We start from the raw sequence: 16,034 nt of genomic DNA on the forward strand, positions 1-16,034 counted from the left end.
TCCTGCTGTCAGAGGCAAAGCCACCATTTTAAGGATCCAATCAAACACCGAACTCATCTCATGTTCTTCTCAAGTGCACCAAGCATTAGCATGCACACATCAGCACCTTCTCCTTAAAACCAAAGGGATTCACTGCTGGGTCTGTTGTCTTGCATTAGATCAGAGAGGACAACTAATTGGTACATAGAATCTGTGTCTCTTGCTGGCTAGCTACCCCTCACTTAGGTATTCCTTTAGAGAAAGATTTGGAAGGAGAGGGGAGAGCAGTGACACAACCATGAGACTAATAGAGATAAATGCAGACTTTCCCTAGATTTTGTATACAGTAATAAAATAACTTTATGGATTGGGAGGGGGAAGGCTTCATACAGCTGTATTATTAACATCCAGAATTGTGGCTTTTTCTTACTCTCAAAAATATTCTCCAAAGAGTCACACAATATTTATTACTAAATAGCATGACAACTGCCACCTGTCACATCAGGAAACATCAGCATATCAGTTGCTATTTGATGTCAGAAATCATAGTGGGAATGCTATTTTTAGGGCAAATAGCCAGCCTCTCTTGCACAATGAAAGAAGGCCTCAGTATAGAAGGTATTTATTATATTTAAGTTATTTGGAATGCAGCTGTGTAAAGTTGTCAGTTTAGGACCATTTTAGTTTCGATGGTGAAGAATGAGAAGACATTTTAGGTGGAAAAAAGGGCCAGTTAGAGTGAGTTTAGTTACCCTGCATTAAGGTATCAGTTTTAACATTCAAAAAGCTGCCACTCATGCACGATTGCAGTGGCAGTGAAAAATATTATCAGAAAGCTAAAATCAGTGGATTCCTTTCTACCTTCTTTCTTTAGTTTCAATTACTAGATTTGTAATTGAAACTAAAGTAAAAAACTTGTAACTCTGTAACTTTTTTATCACTATGCACTCGAGAACAGGATTGTCAAGAGATGTTGCAGAACAAAAAGTAGACTCACCATAAAATCTACTTCTGTAATTTAGTTTCAGATTAAGACCATGCTTGGAATGTGTTTACACTTTCAGCTTTGGTGTACATTGAGCATGTTTAACAGTTAAGAGAAATAGCATAAGAGAAAGTACATTTACCTGTGTAGAGTGCCTGTATATATTTGTGTGGATACGTGTGTATAAATTATATGAAATAACATGGTTTATACAATGCACACTTTCTAAGGAAGAGAGAATAGTTAGGGAATTCTGTGTTTTGAATAAATTCTCTCTTCCTACCTTCTGCTCTTCCACCACATTCCAACACAGTCATGATTTGCATCAGCAAGTTGTACTTCAGCTAACAGAGGCTAAGCAGCCAGCTTAGCAATTTAATTTAGGGAAGCTCTCTCATCTCATACAACTATAATTACATGTAAGCCAGCAGATCTGGCAAACCCGCCTCTGGAACAGAGTATTTTCACTTATCTCTCTTGAAACTCTGATGGCAGAAGTGTCAAGTTAGGGGTCTTACTCAAAGCTATGGATTCACAGCCTGGACATCTAAGCTGGAAGAGAAAGATTGCTGCTAACATAATTTCCAGTGTCTGACAGATTATCAAAATTTGCCTGTCTTAACCTTACTAACTCAATTGCAATGGTTTTCCTTCTATTTTCTTTAACCTAGCATTAGTGGACCTTACAAATATCTGTGTGCACAGACATACACATACACACACATGCACACACTCACACATATATATATCTGCATGGTATATCAGTGTGAGTCCCTGCCTGGTGCAGTAGGAATATCTCTGTGACTGCCCCACCTCCCTGGTGCCTTGGCATAACAGGTGTGAGGCCCTGCAAGTGGAACTGGACAATAGTGACAATCATTCATCTGCCTTGGAAATGTCACCAAGGTGATGTCAACCTATGTCCTTTGTTCAAACTGCTACCATAAAAAAAAAAGGCAGGTTACCATTGTGGAAGACTGTCTTCTGAAGGAAACAGAGAGCCTGATATGGCAACAGGGCCCATTTCTTTGGGAACTCTGCAGTCTCCCTGGGGCCAGGGTTGAAGGTGTGGATGGAAAGGTTCCTACCCTAGTACAGTCCTCAAATTATTGTCCATTATTGATTTCTCAGGTAGGCAGTGATAAAGTTGCAGCTAGCAGACTAAGGGCAATCTTGGGGTTGATTATTCAGGGCCTTGAGACACCTGCTTAAGGGATCAGGAGCACAAGCAGAATTCTTCTCTGTCCTTCCAGTCACAGGGAATGAGGATGCAAGAAGACAAATGAGCCAGCTGATCGACACCTTGCTCTGAGCCCTTCCCTGCAAGAAAGGCATTGAGGTGTGTGCCCAGAGAAGGGAGCAGAGCTGGTGAAGGGCCTGGAGCACAAGTCCAATGAGGAACAGCTGAGGGACCTGGGATTGATTAGCGTAGGAGAAAAGGGGTCTGAGGAGGGACTTCAACACTCTCTATAATCACCTGAAAGGTGTTTGCAGTGGGGTAGGAGTTGGACTCTTCTCCCAGGTGACAGGATGAGAGAAAGTGGCCTCAAGTTGTGCCAAAGGACATTTAGATTGGATATCAGGAGAAATTCCTTCCCAGAAAGTGTTGTCAATCATTGGAGCAGGTTGCCCAGGGAAGTGGTGTAGTCACCATTCCTGGAGGTATTTAGAAGACACACAGGTGTGGGGTTTAGGGATGTAGTTTAGTGGTGGACTTTGGAGTGCTGCATTAACAGTTGAACTAAACAGTCTTAAAGGTCTTTCCCAACCTAAGCAATTCTATGATTCTGTGAGAAAAAATATAAAAAATGGGTAATGAGTTATTTGTACACCTGTGAAAGAATTGTGGACAACAAGATACAGCTGAGACCTTATTTCCTAATAAGCTTTGGATTCCTTCCCATCCCTCTGATTTCTGGATTTGCCTACACCATGTGTACAGAGCACTAGCCTACAGGAGAAACGGTAGTGAATACACCTGAAAAGATCCATTGGGTGAAGTTTGTCCATCCTGTCATTAGGAAGCACAATTATTTAAATTTTGGCTCTTTTTGTAAGGTAAATCTAGGCAGATAGACTAAGTATCACAAACATTCACATTCTGATAGCAATGCTCAAAGAATAGTTTTTCGTCTTTAATAATTTTCACTGGCTTGTCTTTGGCATGGAATTTTATTTTCATTTTATGATTTCCCTATTTCTTTCATTTCCATCAGGAGAGAGAAGCAGAAGAAGGAGATGTCAGGTGGCTTTCAGTTACATGCCTCAAAATGAAGATGAATTGGAATTAAAAGTTGGTGACATCATTGAAGTTGTGGGAGAGGTGAGCACATCTTTAATTGAATATACATACATGCATTTCTGACATGTCTTGTGCATGCTAAGCTCCTCACTGTATCACTTAAACCAGGCATTTTTCTTCTCTGCTATACTGACTTGTCTGGTTTGGGTTACTGTTGGGGATTAGGGGATGTTGGTTTTTTTCTTATGGATTTTGTGACTTTTTTCCCCTGTAGTATTTCTGCTGGTTTTACATCAGTTAATGTTTCAGAGTTCTATTCGGGGAAAGAGCTCCAAGTTTGTGTTACAGAGCTCTTGAGTTGATATCTCTGAAGAACCAAAGATTATAGCAGAAGAAACTTCTCACAGTTTGAGCAAGCCAGGAGCAGGGAAAAATTACCTTTGCAAAGTTAAACACATTCAAGAAATTTACTTGAATCTCTACTGGAGTTCACCTTTTGTCATCTTTGGCAGCAAATTTTAAGAATTTCATTTTGGTCTTAATCAGTTTAAAGAAAACCTAAAACCAAATAAAACCCCCCAAGAAAAGTTTTAGAGACTCAAGAGCTACTTATTTTGGTTAGAACTGGATGTGAAAAATTAATTATATGAGCTAGGAACAAATTATGCAAGCTTGCACAGAGAGACAGAGATTTTCCTCGCAAGGGTGACTCTGAATGCAGGGTCAAGAAATGGTGTTTGCTCCCAATACCTTGAGTGTTCCATTAGAGATTTTACAAATATCTTATGATGGACCAAAGTCAAAATGATAGCATGCATCCTTTAAGTAGAATACACTTAAATTCATTTATACTTATTTACTTAGCTTTAAAAAGACTTTAGTCTGCTCAGGCAGCCAACATAATGTGTGTTGCAGTTTGTATCATTTATTTATAAGACTTTTTTTCTCTACCATAACTCAGCAGTTAGTAATTCAACATTCATTTTCTTGTCTAGGATATATAGTTAATTTACTTTTTCCTGCATCTGTCACTTAAGCAGTCAATTTGAAAAGAATATAAATTGTACTGTAATCTATATGGTGTCCAGCATTTTCTTATAAGAGATTAAATTCTCACATCTGAATGTAAGAAGCTTAGTGATCACTGGTTTTGCTCTAACCTAGCTGTGCACACTAGCTCTGCACATCAGACATGATGTGTCACTTAACCAACCTTATTCTGTCTGTGAGCAGTTTTGTAATGGGGGAATTCAAGGTTATAAGAGCATGTTTTGAACATATTGTAAACTCCGTATTATAATGAATTTCATGTCATCCCATGAACTGTTTTCATTGGGCAATTTGAGGTATATTTCACCTCACATGACCACGCAAATACTACTTAAAACTTTTAAGTCTCTGTCTTTTAAGAGTAAATTGATGGAATAAAACCTTTTCCTAGTATCCAGCCAACAAATTAATTCTACTGAATGAATTATATGATTAAATAATTTAGATGACACACTAAGCGTCTCTTATGGAATGTATCTCATCTCTTTTTAAATTTGAAAAACTTAATTATACATACTTGATTTATTTATATCCAAAAGAGACTGAAAATATCAGCATTAAAATTGAAAAATGTAGAACTATAAAAGTGAAACATTCCATGTACTTGCATGTGTGTGCTTATAGTTAAGGGCATGTTTTTTGAAACCCACTTGGGTTTCTCTTTTGGGTGAAAGTAGATTAGCTGGCGGAACAGGAAAAATAGGAAATTAAATAGAAATTCTCAGTGCTTCAGGAAGTATTGCTGTGGGACCCTTATTTTCCATTACGGTTGATGCTAAACAGCAGTTGATGTTGAACACTTGTAACTTCCTCCTCTGCTGTTATCATAACAGTATTAATTCCTCGAAAAAGTAGAGCAGAATGTGTCTTTTGAAACAGGAACTTTATTTGATGCAGGAAGTTGCACCAATGAATGTGCTGATTTAACTGTTAACCCTTCTGCTTTTAAGTAATGCTGCATAAGGAGTCATTGCATTGAAATAGAATTCATAGTGGTTTCATCATTATACAATGCTTCTTATTTCAAATTGTAAATATTTGAGGTGATTGACTTATTGTTTAAAAAATATGTCTTCCTCAATTGTGAAAGTTGAGGGGTTTTTTTGCAAGGCCAAAATCATGCAATGTTATTGTAAAAAACTCCCCCAAAGAACCAGAAAAAGCCTTTCCACATAGGCAACAGTTTGAGATAATTCTTGTAAAATACAGGTTTTGTTTATAATTACTTAGAAATAAAAACTGGATGATATCTTTCACATTATTTAGAGCAGTTCCATGTAATTGGAACATTAATGGTAATTCACTTTCCATTTCCAGTTGCTCTTTTCTCTCATCCCATCTTTTTATTTATGAATAGGTCTCAGATTCCCACAGATAGTATTTTTTTGAATCTTCCTAAGAAAGTTGATCAGTTGAATTCATTGGTTTAATTGACTTGGATTAATATTTTAAAATCTCCATGGATTTCTATTTAGTTGAAAATAAATTGATTCCTAACTGAGTTACAGCAAATAAAACTGGTATTTTTTAGGTCAAAAAACCATCTATGTATCTTCCTGTAGTTATTGAGAAAAAGAGCCAACATGTTAAAATGTTGCTTCTGGTTGAACAACTCATTAAGCTTTTCCTGTTGCAAAGAAAAGCTAATTGGACTTCATTATTAAAGAAATGTGCTCTGCTCCTCCTCAAGATCACTGCCTGCAGCACAGGGTTGACAGAAGGGAACACAAGTCTCAGATGCCTCCAATGGTGTCCAAGTGTGTTTCCCCAAATTCCCAGTGAAAATAGTTTGCACTGACATCACGTAGGGATGTGTTGAGGGTGAGGATGTCTTCCCACCTCTCCACATGTAATAGCATCCAGAGCTACCCAGATCCTTCTTCCTGCTGCCAACAGATGGGATAAGATGTTTTGAAAGGGTTTTTGTGCCTTTAGTAGTGGTAAGTTAAATGGAAATTCCTGTTGTGGAAGAAGTGATTTGGGTTGTAGAGTGGATTGAAACAACAGCAAGTTCTTTCAATTTTGAACTTGTCACCAGATGGATATCCTTACAGGTTGTGTGTGTTCAGAATTCACAGTTCCTTCCTATTTGTCCTAAGTAGTTAGAAATTAATTATAATAAGATCAAACAGTTGACACAATAGATAAAATGCTTGTCATTAAATAGGTTTCCATAACTACAGAGACACTGATACCCATGAGACATTAATTAACAGACTTAAATTAAAAGTACATTTAAAACTAACAAGAGAAGAATTTCCATCATTGTTTATGTTCATGTTTATTGTGTGATTGATAGCTTTTTGCTTGTCATTTTCCTACCTCATTAGCTCTAACTCTAATTACAGTTGTTCCAAAATACAACTGTAACTAATTGTGTTATTAAATGCAGATATCTGAATTCCAATTATGTTTCACCCTTACACTTTCAGGGGATGCCAGATAATTAACCTGCAGCATGGGAGTAAGGACATTTGGCGCCTCACTCAGGAGTTCTGAGGCTGCTGGCATTTGGGGTTACTCTGTCACTGTGCTGCTTTTTACCTTTTGGCCTCCTCTTCCTAAAACGGCTTTTTTGGCAGTGTAGTGCATGGAGTTAAGCTCACAAGTCTTTGACTGAGATCTTCTGTAATACCACTGAGCTTGTTCTTTGACTTTTAGGTAACATTGCCATATATTACATGATCAAATCCTATCAGTAATTATTTTTAAGTTATAAAAATGCAAACTGAATTTTGACAAATCTGTTGCCTCTTATTTGCAAGATTAGTGGATGGATGTTTTTTGGTCTTGTTATCAGATAAAGTGATGCAACCCATGTCCAAGAACAAGATAAACTGGGATTGAGCCGGACTTTTCTTACAGTGACATTTTTTGGCATCTGTAGAGTTGAAAGGGGAATGAATATTTAACTGTAGTGAGGGGATGGTCTGTGCCACAAATATAGAGCTGTATAAATTGCAAGAAAACAGCTGGGAACGAATGCTGGGGTTTCACATCCCTCAGTTACTTTTCTGTTGAATGCTGTGCCAGTTATTCCAGATTCTCTTCTAACAGGTTGTTCACGAGGATTTCTGTGCCTACTTCTTATTTGGTTAGTTCATGTGGTTAGGGGGCTTTTTTGGGGAAATAAGGGTGCAAGTACTGCTGAGTCCATATAAGGTCATCCAAGTTCTACATGATTGCTTTCACAGTCCATTAGTTTCTTATTTAGAAGATGATATTTAAAAACCCCAACAAAAACCCAAACCACAAAATCCAACGCTCAAAAATTCCCAAAGCACATTTTGACACTTTAAAATAAAGAACCCTGAAGCTGAAAAGATTCCCTACTACAAAGTACTTGTGCATTTTTATTTTTTATCTTCTGCACCCGAGTTATCAAATAGTTTCTAGATATATTCTGCTGTACCAGAATCCCAAGGGATGGCTGACACCTTAGGGGCATGGCTCTCTCTGAATGCACTCCCAGAATAAGCCATCAAGTGGCACTGTAGCCACCATCTTGAGGTCTTGCTTCCAGAATTTATTTTCCCATTGGCAGTGGATGTGATTTGTTTATTTTGCCTCTTGGGAATCTATGTTTTTAATTTCCTTTCAACATGTGATTGCTTTTGTCCTTTGAGCTCAATGTTTTCCGTTAGAATTTATAAACTAAGGGAGCTTCTTTCCTTTGCTTTCTCTGTTCTATTTCTCTCAAAGTAAAAAGACAATCTGTTGACCTTGAGCTTCTCTCTCTCCTGTTGCCTGCTTCTGGCATTGCTTTTATTCCTGGGATTGTGTTTTAGTTTCAGCAGCTCAGAAAGACTCTGTTATGATCCAGGGAGACTTTCTTCCTTTTGAAACCTTTCCTGACTCTGAGCTTCCCTCATTTGCCTTAACTAAACTGTGAATAATCTGTCAGCCTAATAGGCAAAGCTGCAGCTTGTAGAACATCTTGTGCAACAGGCTAATAGAGGAATTTATTGGAAATACAATTTAGGTCAGTGATTCCAAAGAGCTGAACATTTTAATCATTTAACAACTTTAGCCTATTAATTATATAGTGAGGTGTAAGCAAGCAGCTGTGGCAGTCCTAGCTTTCCTGGCAAGCAGCTGCTGGTAGAACTTCTTTTCCAGCATAGGGACATGGACTGCCAAATGAAGCCCTCCTCTTTTTAGATTGTTGGTTCAGCACATGAATGCTGGGCATAAATCAGGACATAAATGTATAAATTCTGAAAGCACTTTGTTTTAATAGCATGGTAACAAATTTTATTGAGTTTGTGCCTCCAGATGGATTCCCCCCCATGAATAATGGATTTTCATTTGTAAGGTTATATTGGCTGTGAATTATTGCAACTTTTCAAACCATATGGTAATGGAATGCCCCAGTTTGGGATAACTAAATCCTGGAGGTATTTTAGTGTCTTGTATTGTATGGATTAATCTCTAGCTGGTGTGTTTTAAGGCTTAAGGATATGTAGCAGGTAGCTTTAATGTTTAAAATACTTAAAGCTTTTGATGCTTTTGATGAAAATTTCCTAATAAAACTTTGGGAGGCCCAGTTTGACCTCAATCTCTAATGTCTTACTGACATGATTCTGCATTTCCCTTGTGAAAGAAACCCCTTGGTTTTGCTTTAGATTTTTTTCTGAATTTGTAGAATTATTGCATACAACATGGTATTTTCAGACAATTAAATTTTCAGTCAGCTGAAAAACTTAAAATATGCTAATAAATGATCTGAGCATATTCATGATCTGAGCATATTCATTTAGCTGTCTAAAGGTCTTTATATATATTTTTTTTATACATATAGATAGAGATCCATAGATCGACACATCACATAGAGTGCTAATTTTAACTGTAAGAAAACTCCAAAGAGAAGTAAGCAAATAATAGTAAGAAAGTAGAAGTAAGAAAACTCTGGAAGAAGTAAGCAAGTGAAAATTACTTGAGGACAAGATGGAACTGAATGATATTGGTCACATTATTTGTCAAGTAATCTCAGCATCTTGCAAAGCAGGGATCTTGGGAACTGTGTAAATCCTCTCATTAATCTTCTGGTCAATCAGCTAATGCAGTTATGGTTTAATATTTAGCTCTAATCAATATAGCCACATGGGAATACTGCATTAGAAAATTGAAATATTTTATAGCTTAAAGAGTCTTGGCCATTTTGTATATTTTCTATATAACAATAAAATTTTATATGGAATATAACATTTATATCAAATGGTCTTTGGAGATATAATTTGTAGAGTTGGAGTGCTGTGTATCATGCAGTTTCAGTTTTCCATATTGCTTTTTGTTAGTCTGGAGAGAAGAAAGCAAATGTTACCTTTTAGAGACTGATGCTGTGATGTGAAAAACCTCCACCTCACTGAAGTGATTGAGTGATATGTATGCATTCTATCTTCTCAAGTAGCAGCAGGACAGTAAGAACAAGATCATTCCCAGAGATGTGCTGAAGCTCACCAGTACTACTGAGGCATTGAAGGAGGGGAAGTTTTGTCAGGGACAGGTACTGAGATTAAATGAAAGTCTGGTCTGAACCACTTTCAAATTAGAACAAAAATTCAACTCATGAGATCAAGAAATGTGGGGCTTTTTACTAAAATGTCTCACGTAGCTAAATTGAGAAAAATGCATGCATTCCTCTATATTTCGAGGCAGTATTTGGTTGTATTATTGTGAGATTTCTTTCCTAAGGACTCAAGTTTTTCACAGATAAGTGAAAAGACTTTTCACAGGCTTTTTTCTGTGATAATTAGCTAGGTTCATTTAAAGTGTGGGTTTTTTTTTTTTTAACAATAAAGTTAACATTCTCTTTTCATAACTGGGGAGAAGGTAGGCAGGAAAGATATGAGTCAACCATTATTGGAGACTGATGTGTCACAGACCTACACTGTCCTCTCCTGTCATATTTTTTAGTGAAGGGACAGTGTCTGACAGATGAAAAACATTTATCTATCAAGAATGTGTATAGCTCTGATGCGTATAATCAGTCATTTCTTGTGGTGCCATTATAACCTAAAGGCATTTCTAAGGGCTGTCATTTCACTGCCTGACACCACCATTCAATCCTGAATGGGTTATAGAGCAGGGAGTTTGCAATTTTAAAGTGATATTTTCTCTTGGGTTTTGGCTAGGTAGTGTCCTTCCTCCTCCTGACACTATCATTATTATTATATATTTCAGTACCTTTTTGTAAATCTTGAGTCAAAGATGCATTAGCACTGTTCTTTGTTCTCCACAGGTTTCTAACATTTACACATGAATGACATAGCAGCATTCTGAATTTCTAAAATACAAAATTTCTGATTTTGATGGGGAAGGCAAGAATGTTTTCATTATATTAAGATAACTAAATTAGATTCTCTGAGTAGCCCTTTTTAGGTGTTTCTCTTTCACCATTAATTACTTAGGGAATTCAAACAGAATCTGCAAATCACATGCACTAAGATGGTCTTGAATAGCCGTACAGTGTGCACTGAAGATTTACTGATTGAATGGATATCCATAAAAGTTGAAATTGTAGAGATGCCATCTGCTCTCTAGTTGCTCTTTTATCCTTTTATTTAATGCTCATCCGTGCTTCTGACTGCTGTCAGCACTGCTGACATTTACAGAAGGGTTCATGCATCTCTCTTGTTTTTACTTAAGAAGAAAAAGAGAGGTGTTCTGGCTTGGAGCCCATGCCATGTGCTCCTTATACCTGAAATTAATTAATATAAACTATTCATTACTATTACTGTCATTTATTGGATGTATATAATGGTACTCAGTAAAGTGTTGCTTATGTAAAACCCCCTTTTTTTTTGTCTCTGTGCAGGTGGAAGAGGGCTGGTGGGAAGGTATCCTTAATGGGAAGACTGGCATGTTTCCTTCCAACTTCATAAAGGAGCTCTCTGATTCTGATGATGTTGGAATAGCACAGGAGGAGCAACTAAAGTCAAGTAAGGAGAAATTTATTATTGATGTCCTGTATGTATGTTTGTGTCTTTAGCTCACAACATATTGATAGGAGAGCACATTCTTATCTCTTGCTTGGAAGTGGTTTTGAATGCCATGTTCTTAATTCATGCTGAAAGGGTCAGAAGATGATGATTTATGTATTCCTGCAGTGCTACCTGAGTTGCAACATTGTCAGTGCTCTCTGAGCTGTGTAAGCCTTGCTGAGCCACAGCAGACCAAGAGAAGAGAGAAGGCAATGGTGCTGACTGCATTTGTATTTCAGAATTAGTTACAAGAGAATTTTTGTCTTTAGAGGTGGAAAGTACAAAGTGGCTTATTTAAAGTGGAGGGATTAAAGTGCCATGCTTTCTATAACAGCTCCAATAGATGAAGGATTGATAATTACTGGTGTGGGACATGCAGCACTTTTTCCCTCCAGGTGCTGAGCATGTTTCTATCACCTCGGACACCCACTGCCCCAGCAGCCAAAGGGAAAAGGGCCAGAACTGGGACATGGACTTTGTTCTCTCATTTACAGTGGGCCAGTACTGCTGCAGGTGAAAAGCATGTTTGGTAACTAAGTTTGCAATAGTATAAGCATGGGAGTGGGTTGTCCTATTTATAACTTCTCATGGAGAATAACCTGAACCAAAAGTGTGCTGTTACATTAAATGGAAAGCTGTTGGTCCTCATGTTTTTTATGTTCTTCAAGCAGCTATTACTTTTTTTTTTGTTCCTAATTCAGTGATCAAATCTGACTTTTCAGAGAAAAAAAAAAGTCAATTCAATTTGCATATTTCAGGCTAATTCCACAATACTTGCCAAGGTCTTCCTATTTTTAGCACTGCAGATGTTCATTGCTATGTAGCATTCTCCTGAGATCTCTGAATAAACAGAAGTCAAAGGACTATCAAGATCTTTGTGAGCTGATTTCAGCTGAAATTTACCAAAACCTTTATAGTTTACTCTGTCAATCAAAAGTAGAAAATTATAACACTATTTTCTTTCTTCCTTATTTTTCCACTTAAGGCAAATTTGTTGCCCTTATTCCATACCACAAAAATAAGATCCTGAGAGCCCTAACTTTTGCAATGATGAAAACATTTTTTTTTTAATTTTGCAATGGAGTACATTTTCATGTGTCAATGAGTACTGGTGACCTAGTCTTGTGGTCAGTGCTGTTCAAGATATTTAAATGTAACATTCCTTCAGACTGGAATTAACATATTTTAAACTTCAAAATTTTAATGTGATGGAAAGGGAGAAAGATCACTAAGTGAAGGTGCATGTTTCAGAGAGATTGCAAACTACTTTCTATAATATTATATGCTCTCATGAATTATGTTAATTATAAACACAGTGAGTCTTGGAAGAACTAATTGTGTAGAGCAGTTTCAGCTCTGGAGTCTGTAGTGTTTGGTACTATATAAGTGAGCAATGTTGGTGATAATGTTCAGAATAGAATATCCCAATTTTTTCTACATGTGAATGAATGAGTATTCTTTATTTTCAGGTAATTTGGTAATATATACTTCATAATAAGCATCCTAAAAATGGCTTTTAACAAAAACATACGTTGGACTATGCAAAAGCAGCCACAAAGCTTTAACTCTTGATGTCCATTATGGCCCATGCTTTATTCAGGCTTGGGTTTTTGTGCTGGTTCTGTCACTGTAACCCAAACCTGTGATACTTTTATGGAGAAGACAGCAGTAACACAGTTATTGTTTTTGCATCTTTAAATAAATTGAAGGTAACTGTAGGTGGGAGATGAGTTTCCTACTTTCTTGTATTTAATTTAATTCCTTGGAGGTGCTTTGTGTCTATCTAAGAGCTATTAGATATACCTATAAAACAAAATAACACTGTAAACCTCCTGAGAGAGAGACAGTGACTCAAGGATGCTGAGATTGTTGTGGGGATTTTAATGTTTTTTAATTTATTTTTTCTTCAAGTAAAACTATAAATTTAAGAATTGCATTCCCCTAGGAGAATTATGGGAAATATACATCAATTCCATTTTTTCTGTATATGGTTTATGTGATTGATGCAGCTGTTGCTCTCCAACACATAGTGCTTCATGAGGCTCTATTCAGGCACACCTAATATCTGGATTTGAAAATCTCTGTGATGAGATTGCAAAAATTTCAACAAGTTTACACAACTAGGAATGATAATCTCATTCAGTCTGAAAACATTAAAAAAAATTTGAACAAGTAAACCCTGGAAGATTTGCCATCAGGCTAGTAGCACTGCTGAATGCTCTAGGTTACATCTCAGAAAGGTGTGTATTCATGCCTCTAGGTCAGCTCCTTCCTCCGTGGATGACAAGATGTGACAGCACCTTAAATCTGCAGTTACTCCTTTTTGTTTCTCTGGAAGCTTTGAGTGTGTCTGTATCACAGGACTTTGCAAGGTGGAATCCTTGAATATGAATTCTGGATTATGCAGTTGGCACTTGGGTGAGGGGTTGTACCCAGGCACTGAACTCAGACCCTGGGCAGCCACTCAGGTTCTGCTCAGCATTCAGAGGAGCCTGGAAAGGGCTGGGGTTTGGCTCTGCAATCTTGAGCAGCAGCCTTGAGCTGTTCAGCCCAGCTTGTAAAATGGGTAAGGTAATACTTGGCAGATTTACTGTGAGACCTGGGAAAATAGCACAGGATATGTGGAGAACTGGCACTGTGCAAATCCATGAATACTTTTAAGTTGATAATTAAATTTAATGTCTTGGTTAAATTTAATTAAACTTGATTTTTAAATCACATTTTACTGACCATCTATAAAGAGAATTTTTGAAGGGCAAATGTAATTTTGGTGAACTCAAAGAAAAAGAAATACAGAGAAGAAAAATTACATAACTTGGCTTTTTAGGAATAAAGTTAATAAAACCCCATATTTCTCTGTCCTTCTGTTACAATCTACACCAGCCCCAATGGACAGAAAAAAGTCTGATTTTATTGGTTTTGTTGTACCCATGTAAATTTTATGGCAGATCAGAGTAAACAGCCAGAAGACATTACCTTGGTTTCTTTTCATGCTCTGCCATAGACTAACCTCAGAAGCTTGTTCAGAGCAAAAATTTCCTTTTTTGAAAATGCCTGGGGCTAGTATTAGAAGTGCCAAATATTTCTGAATCCTGACTGTGGGACTTAGCTTGAACCTTATTTGGAAAGGGTTGGGAACCTGTGCCTCCCCTCGATGGTGTGTGCTCAGCAGGCTGGAAAGCAAGACTGTTGCGAGATCAAAATATCTGGGGGGATGTTTCTTCGATTTTAAAGTATTTGTCCTAGCTGTAAGGTGGTTGCCAAATTTCTTCTTTTCAAAGGTGCATTTTGGAATGTAAGCACAGACAGGATCAGGTGCTCCTAGAGTAAACAGCAGTTCCTTGTCTTGTACAGCATGCTCTTAAATGAAAATATTGATTTTCTTAGGCCAACTGTTGCAGCATGAACAGGTAGTATGCATTATCAGTTTATTACTATATTAGATACATGGATTATAAGATTATTTTCCATATTTTTCAGAGATACAGTGTTGATTTTAAGACTATTTTCAATACCACTTCTTGTCAATACAGCCTGTTGAGAAGCAAAAAGTTGACATGTAGTCAAAAAAATTCTATTTGAGATAATCACAATTTCACATTGAGGAGGTTATTTCAAAAAACATTTAGTACATTGACAGCAGTGTCATGACAGCATTGAAAAGTGGCCTTTTGTATCTTTGCTTTCTCTGATATGTGTTCTCTAAGGTACAGCTGGGTCTCATGGTATCTATCAGCTATTTTTGGAAACTGTTAGTGATGACCCCTGAAAAGTCCTGGCTGCTGGAGGTAGAACTGATGATGGACTCATCAGCTGATGCTTCAGTCAGGCAAACTCCTCTGTTTTGAGTTCTTTAAACTTTAGATTTCCATTCGTGTCTCTCTGGCTCTCCACAGTGTCATGAAGCTTAACTTACTTTTCTCTTAGCAGTGGGTTGATGTTTGACTGTTTTAATAGCACTCTTTTAATGGTATCCTGGAAAAAGAAAGTGTAAAGATGGATTTCTAGCATTTTTACTTCCTCATTACATAAAACATTACATAAGGCAATGGAAACATTTTGTTATTAATTAAACTGCAGTAACAAAACTAAGAATTAGCTTATTATAATATATAAATAAGTATAGTGTTTTATTGTCTGAAAGTCCAACAGAATGATATACAGGAGAAAAAAATCCCACACATTTTTTGGTACCAAACTGGGTGTGATCCCGTGTTGTGACAATTCACATATACTGGCGGTTTTGCTATAAAATTTTACCAAAGACATCAATTTTTGTGATGGTATAACAAGGGGGGATTTGGAACAAGCTGGCATTGGTATATTCTTGGGCTTGACTGGGTTTTTAAACCTGACACACAAACCACTTCAGCTGCTCATGCCTTTACCTTCACTTGAATTTCATGTCCTAAATATCAGAGCATGAGCTATCTCACTAGCAATGGAAAAAAAAAGGATTTTGTAATAAAAGTGTTATCTTAAATATCTTAGATGAGAAATGGGATTTGGTTTTTGTAGTTTTACTGTTATTCCTCTGAATTTTAGAATTTTGCTTTTGTAAATGTCACTACCAAGTGACACCTGATTTAACTTTTAGCTGAAAAACCAATTTATTCGGGTTTTACTGTCCTGTCCTTCCTACTAAGTACAATTTAAGACCAGTTCCCATGTCCAAAATATTTCCAATAAGTGATCTTGGAAAGATGCAGTATTTCTGATGCTCACAGGATCCTGGTAAATTAAAGAGATGTGAGTATTTCATTGCCCTTTTTGGATGTCAGCTGTGCTTGTTCCA

General features: G+C 37.0%; 1 protein-coding gene across 3 annotated transcripts in view; it reads left to right on the forward strand.

The window, feature by feature from the left end:
* The window catches only part of SH3KBP1 (SH3 domain containing kinase binding protein 1), a 186,165-nt gene that overhangs the window by 77,439 nt on the left and 92,692 nt on the right, over window positions 1-16,034 (forward strand). For all 3 annotated transcript variants that reach the window (XR_004082289.1, XM_031061203.1, XM_031061204.1), the window contains exons 3-4: window positions 3,181-3,287; window positions 11,074-11,197. Coding sequence is in view for 2 of the 3 variants with exons in the window: in XM_031061203.1 (XP_030917063.1) it covers window positions 3,181-3,287; window positions 11,074-11,197 (231 nt within the window). In the remaining variant the exon portion in view is untranslated. The remainder of the gene's footprint in view (window positions 1-3,180; window positions 3,288-11,073; window positions 11,198-16,034) is intronic.

This window comes from Geospiza fortis, unplaced genomic scaffold, assembly GCF_000277835.1.
Source record: "Geospiza fortis unplaced genomic scaffold, GeoFor_1.0 scaffold285, whole genome shotgun sequence".
Classification (NCBI taxonomy): Eukaryota; Metazoa; Chordata; class Aves; order Passeriformes; family Thraupidae; genus Geospiza; species Geospiza fortis.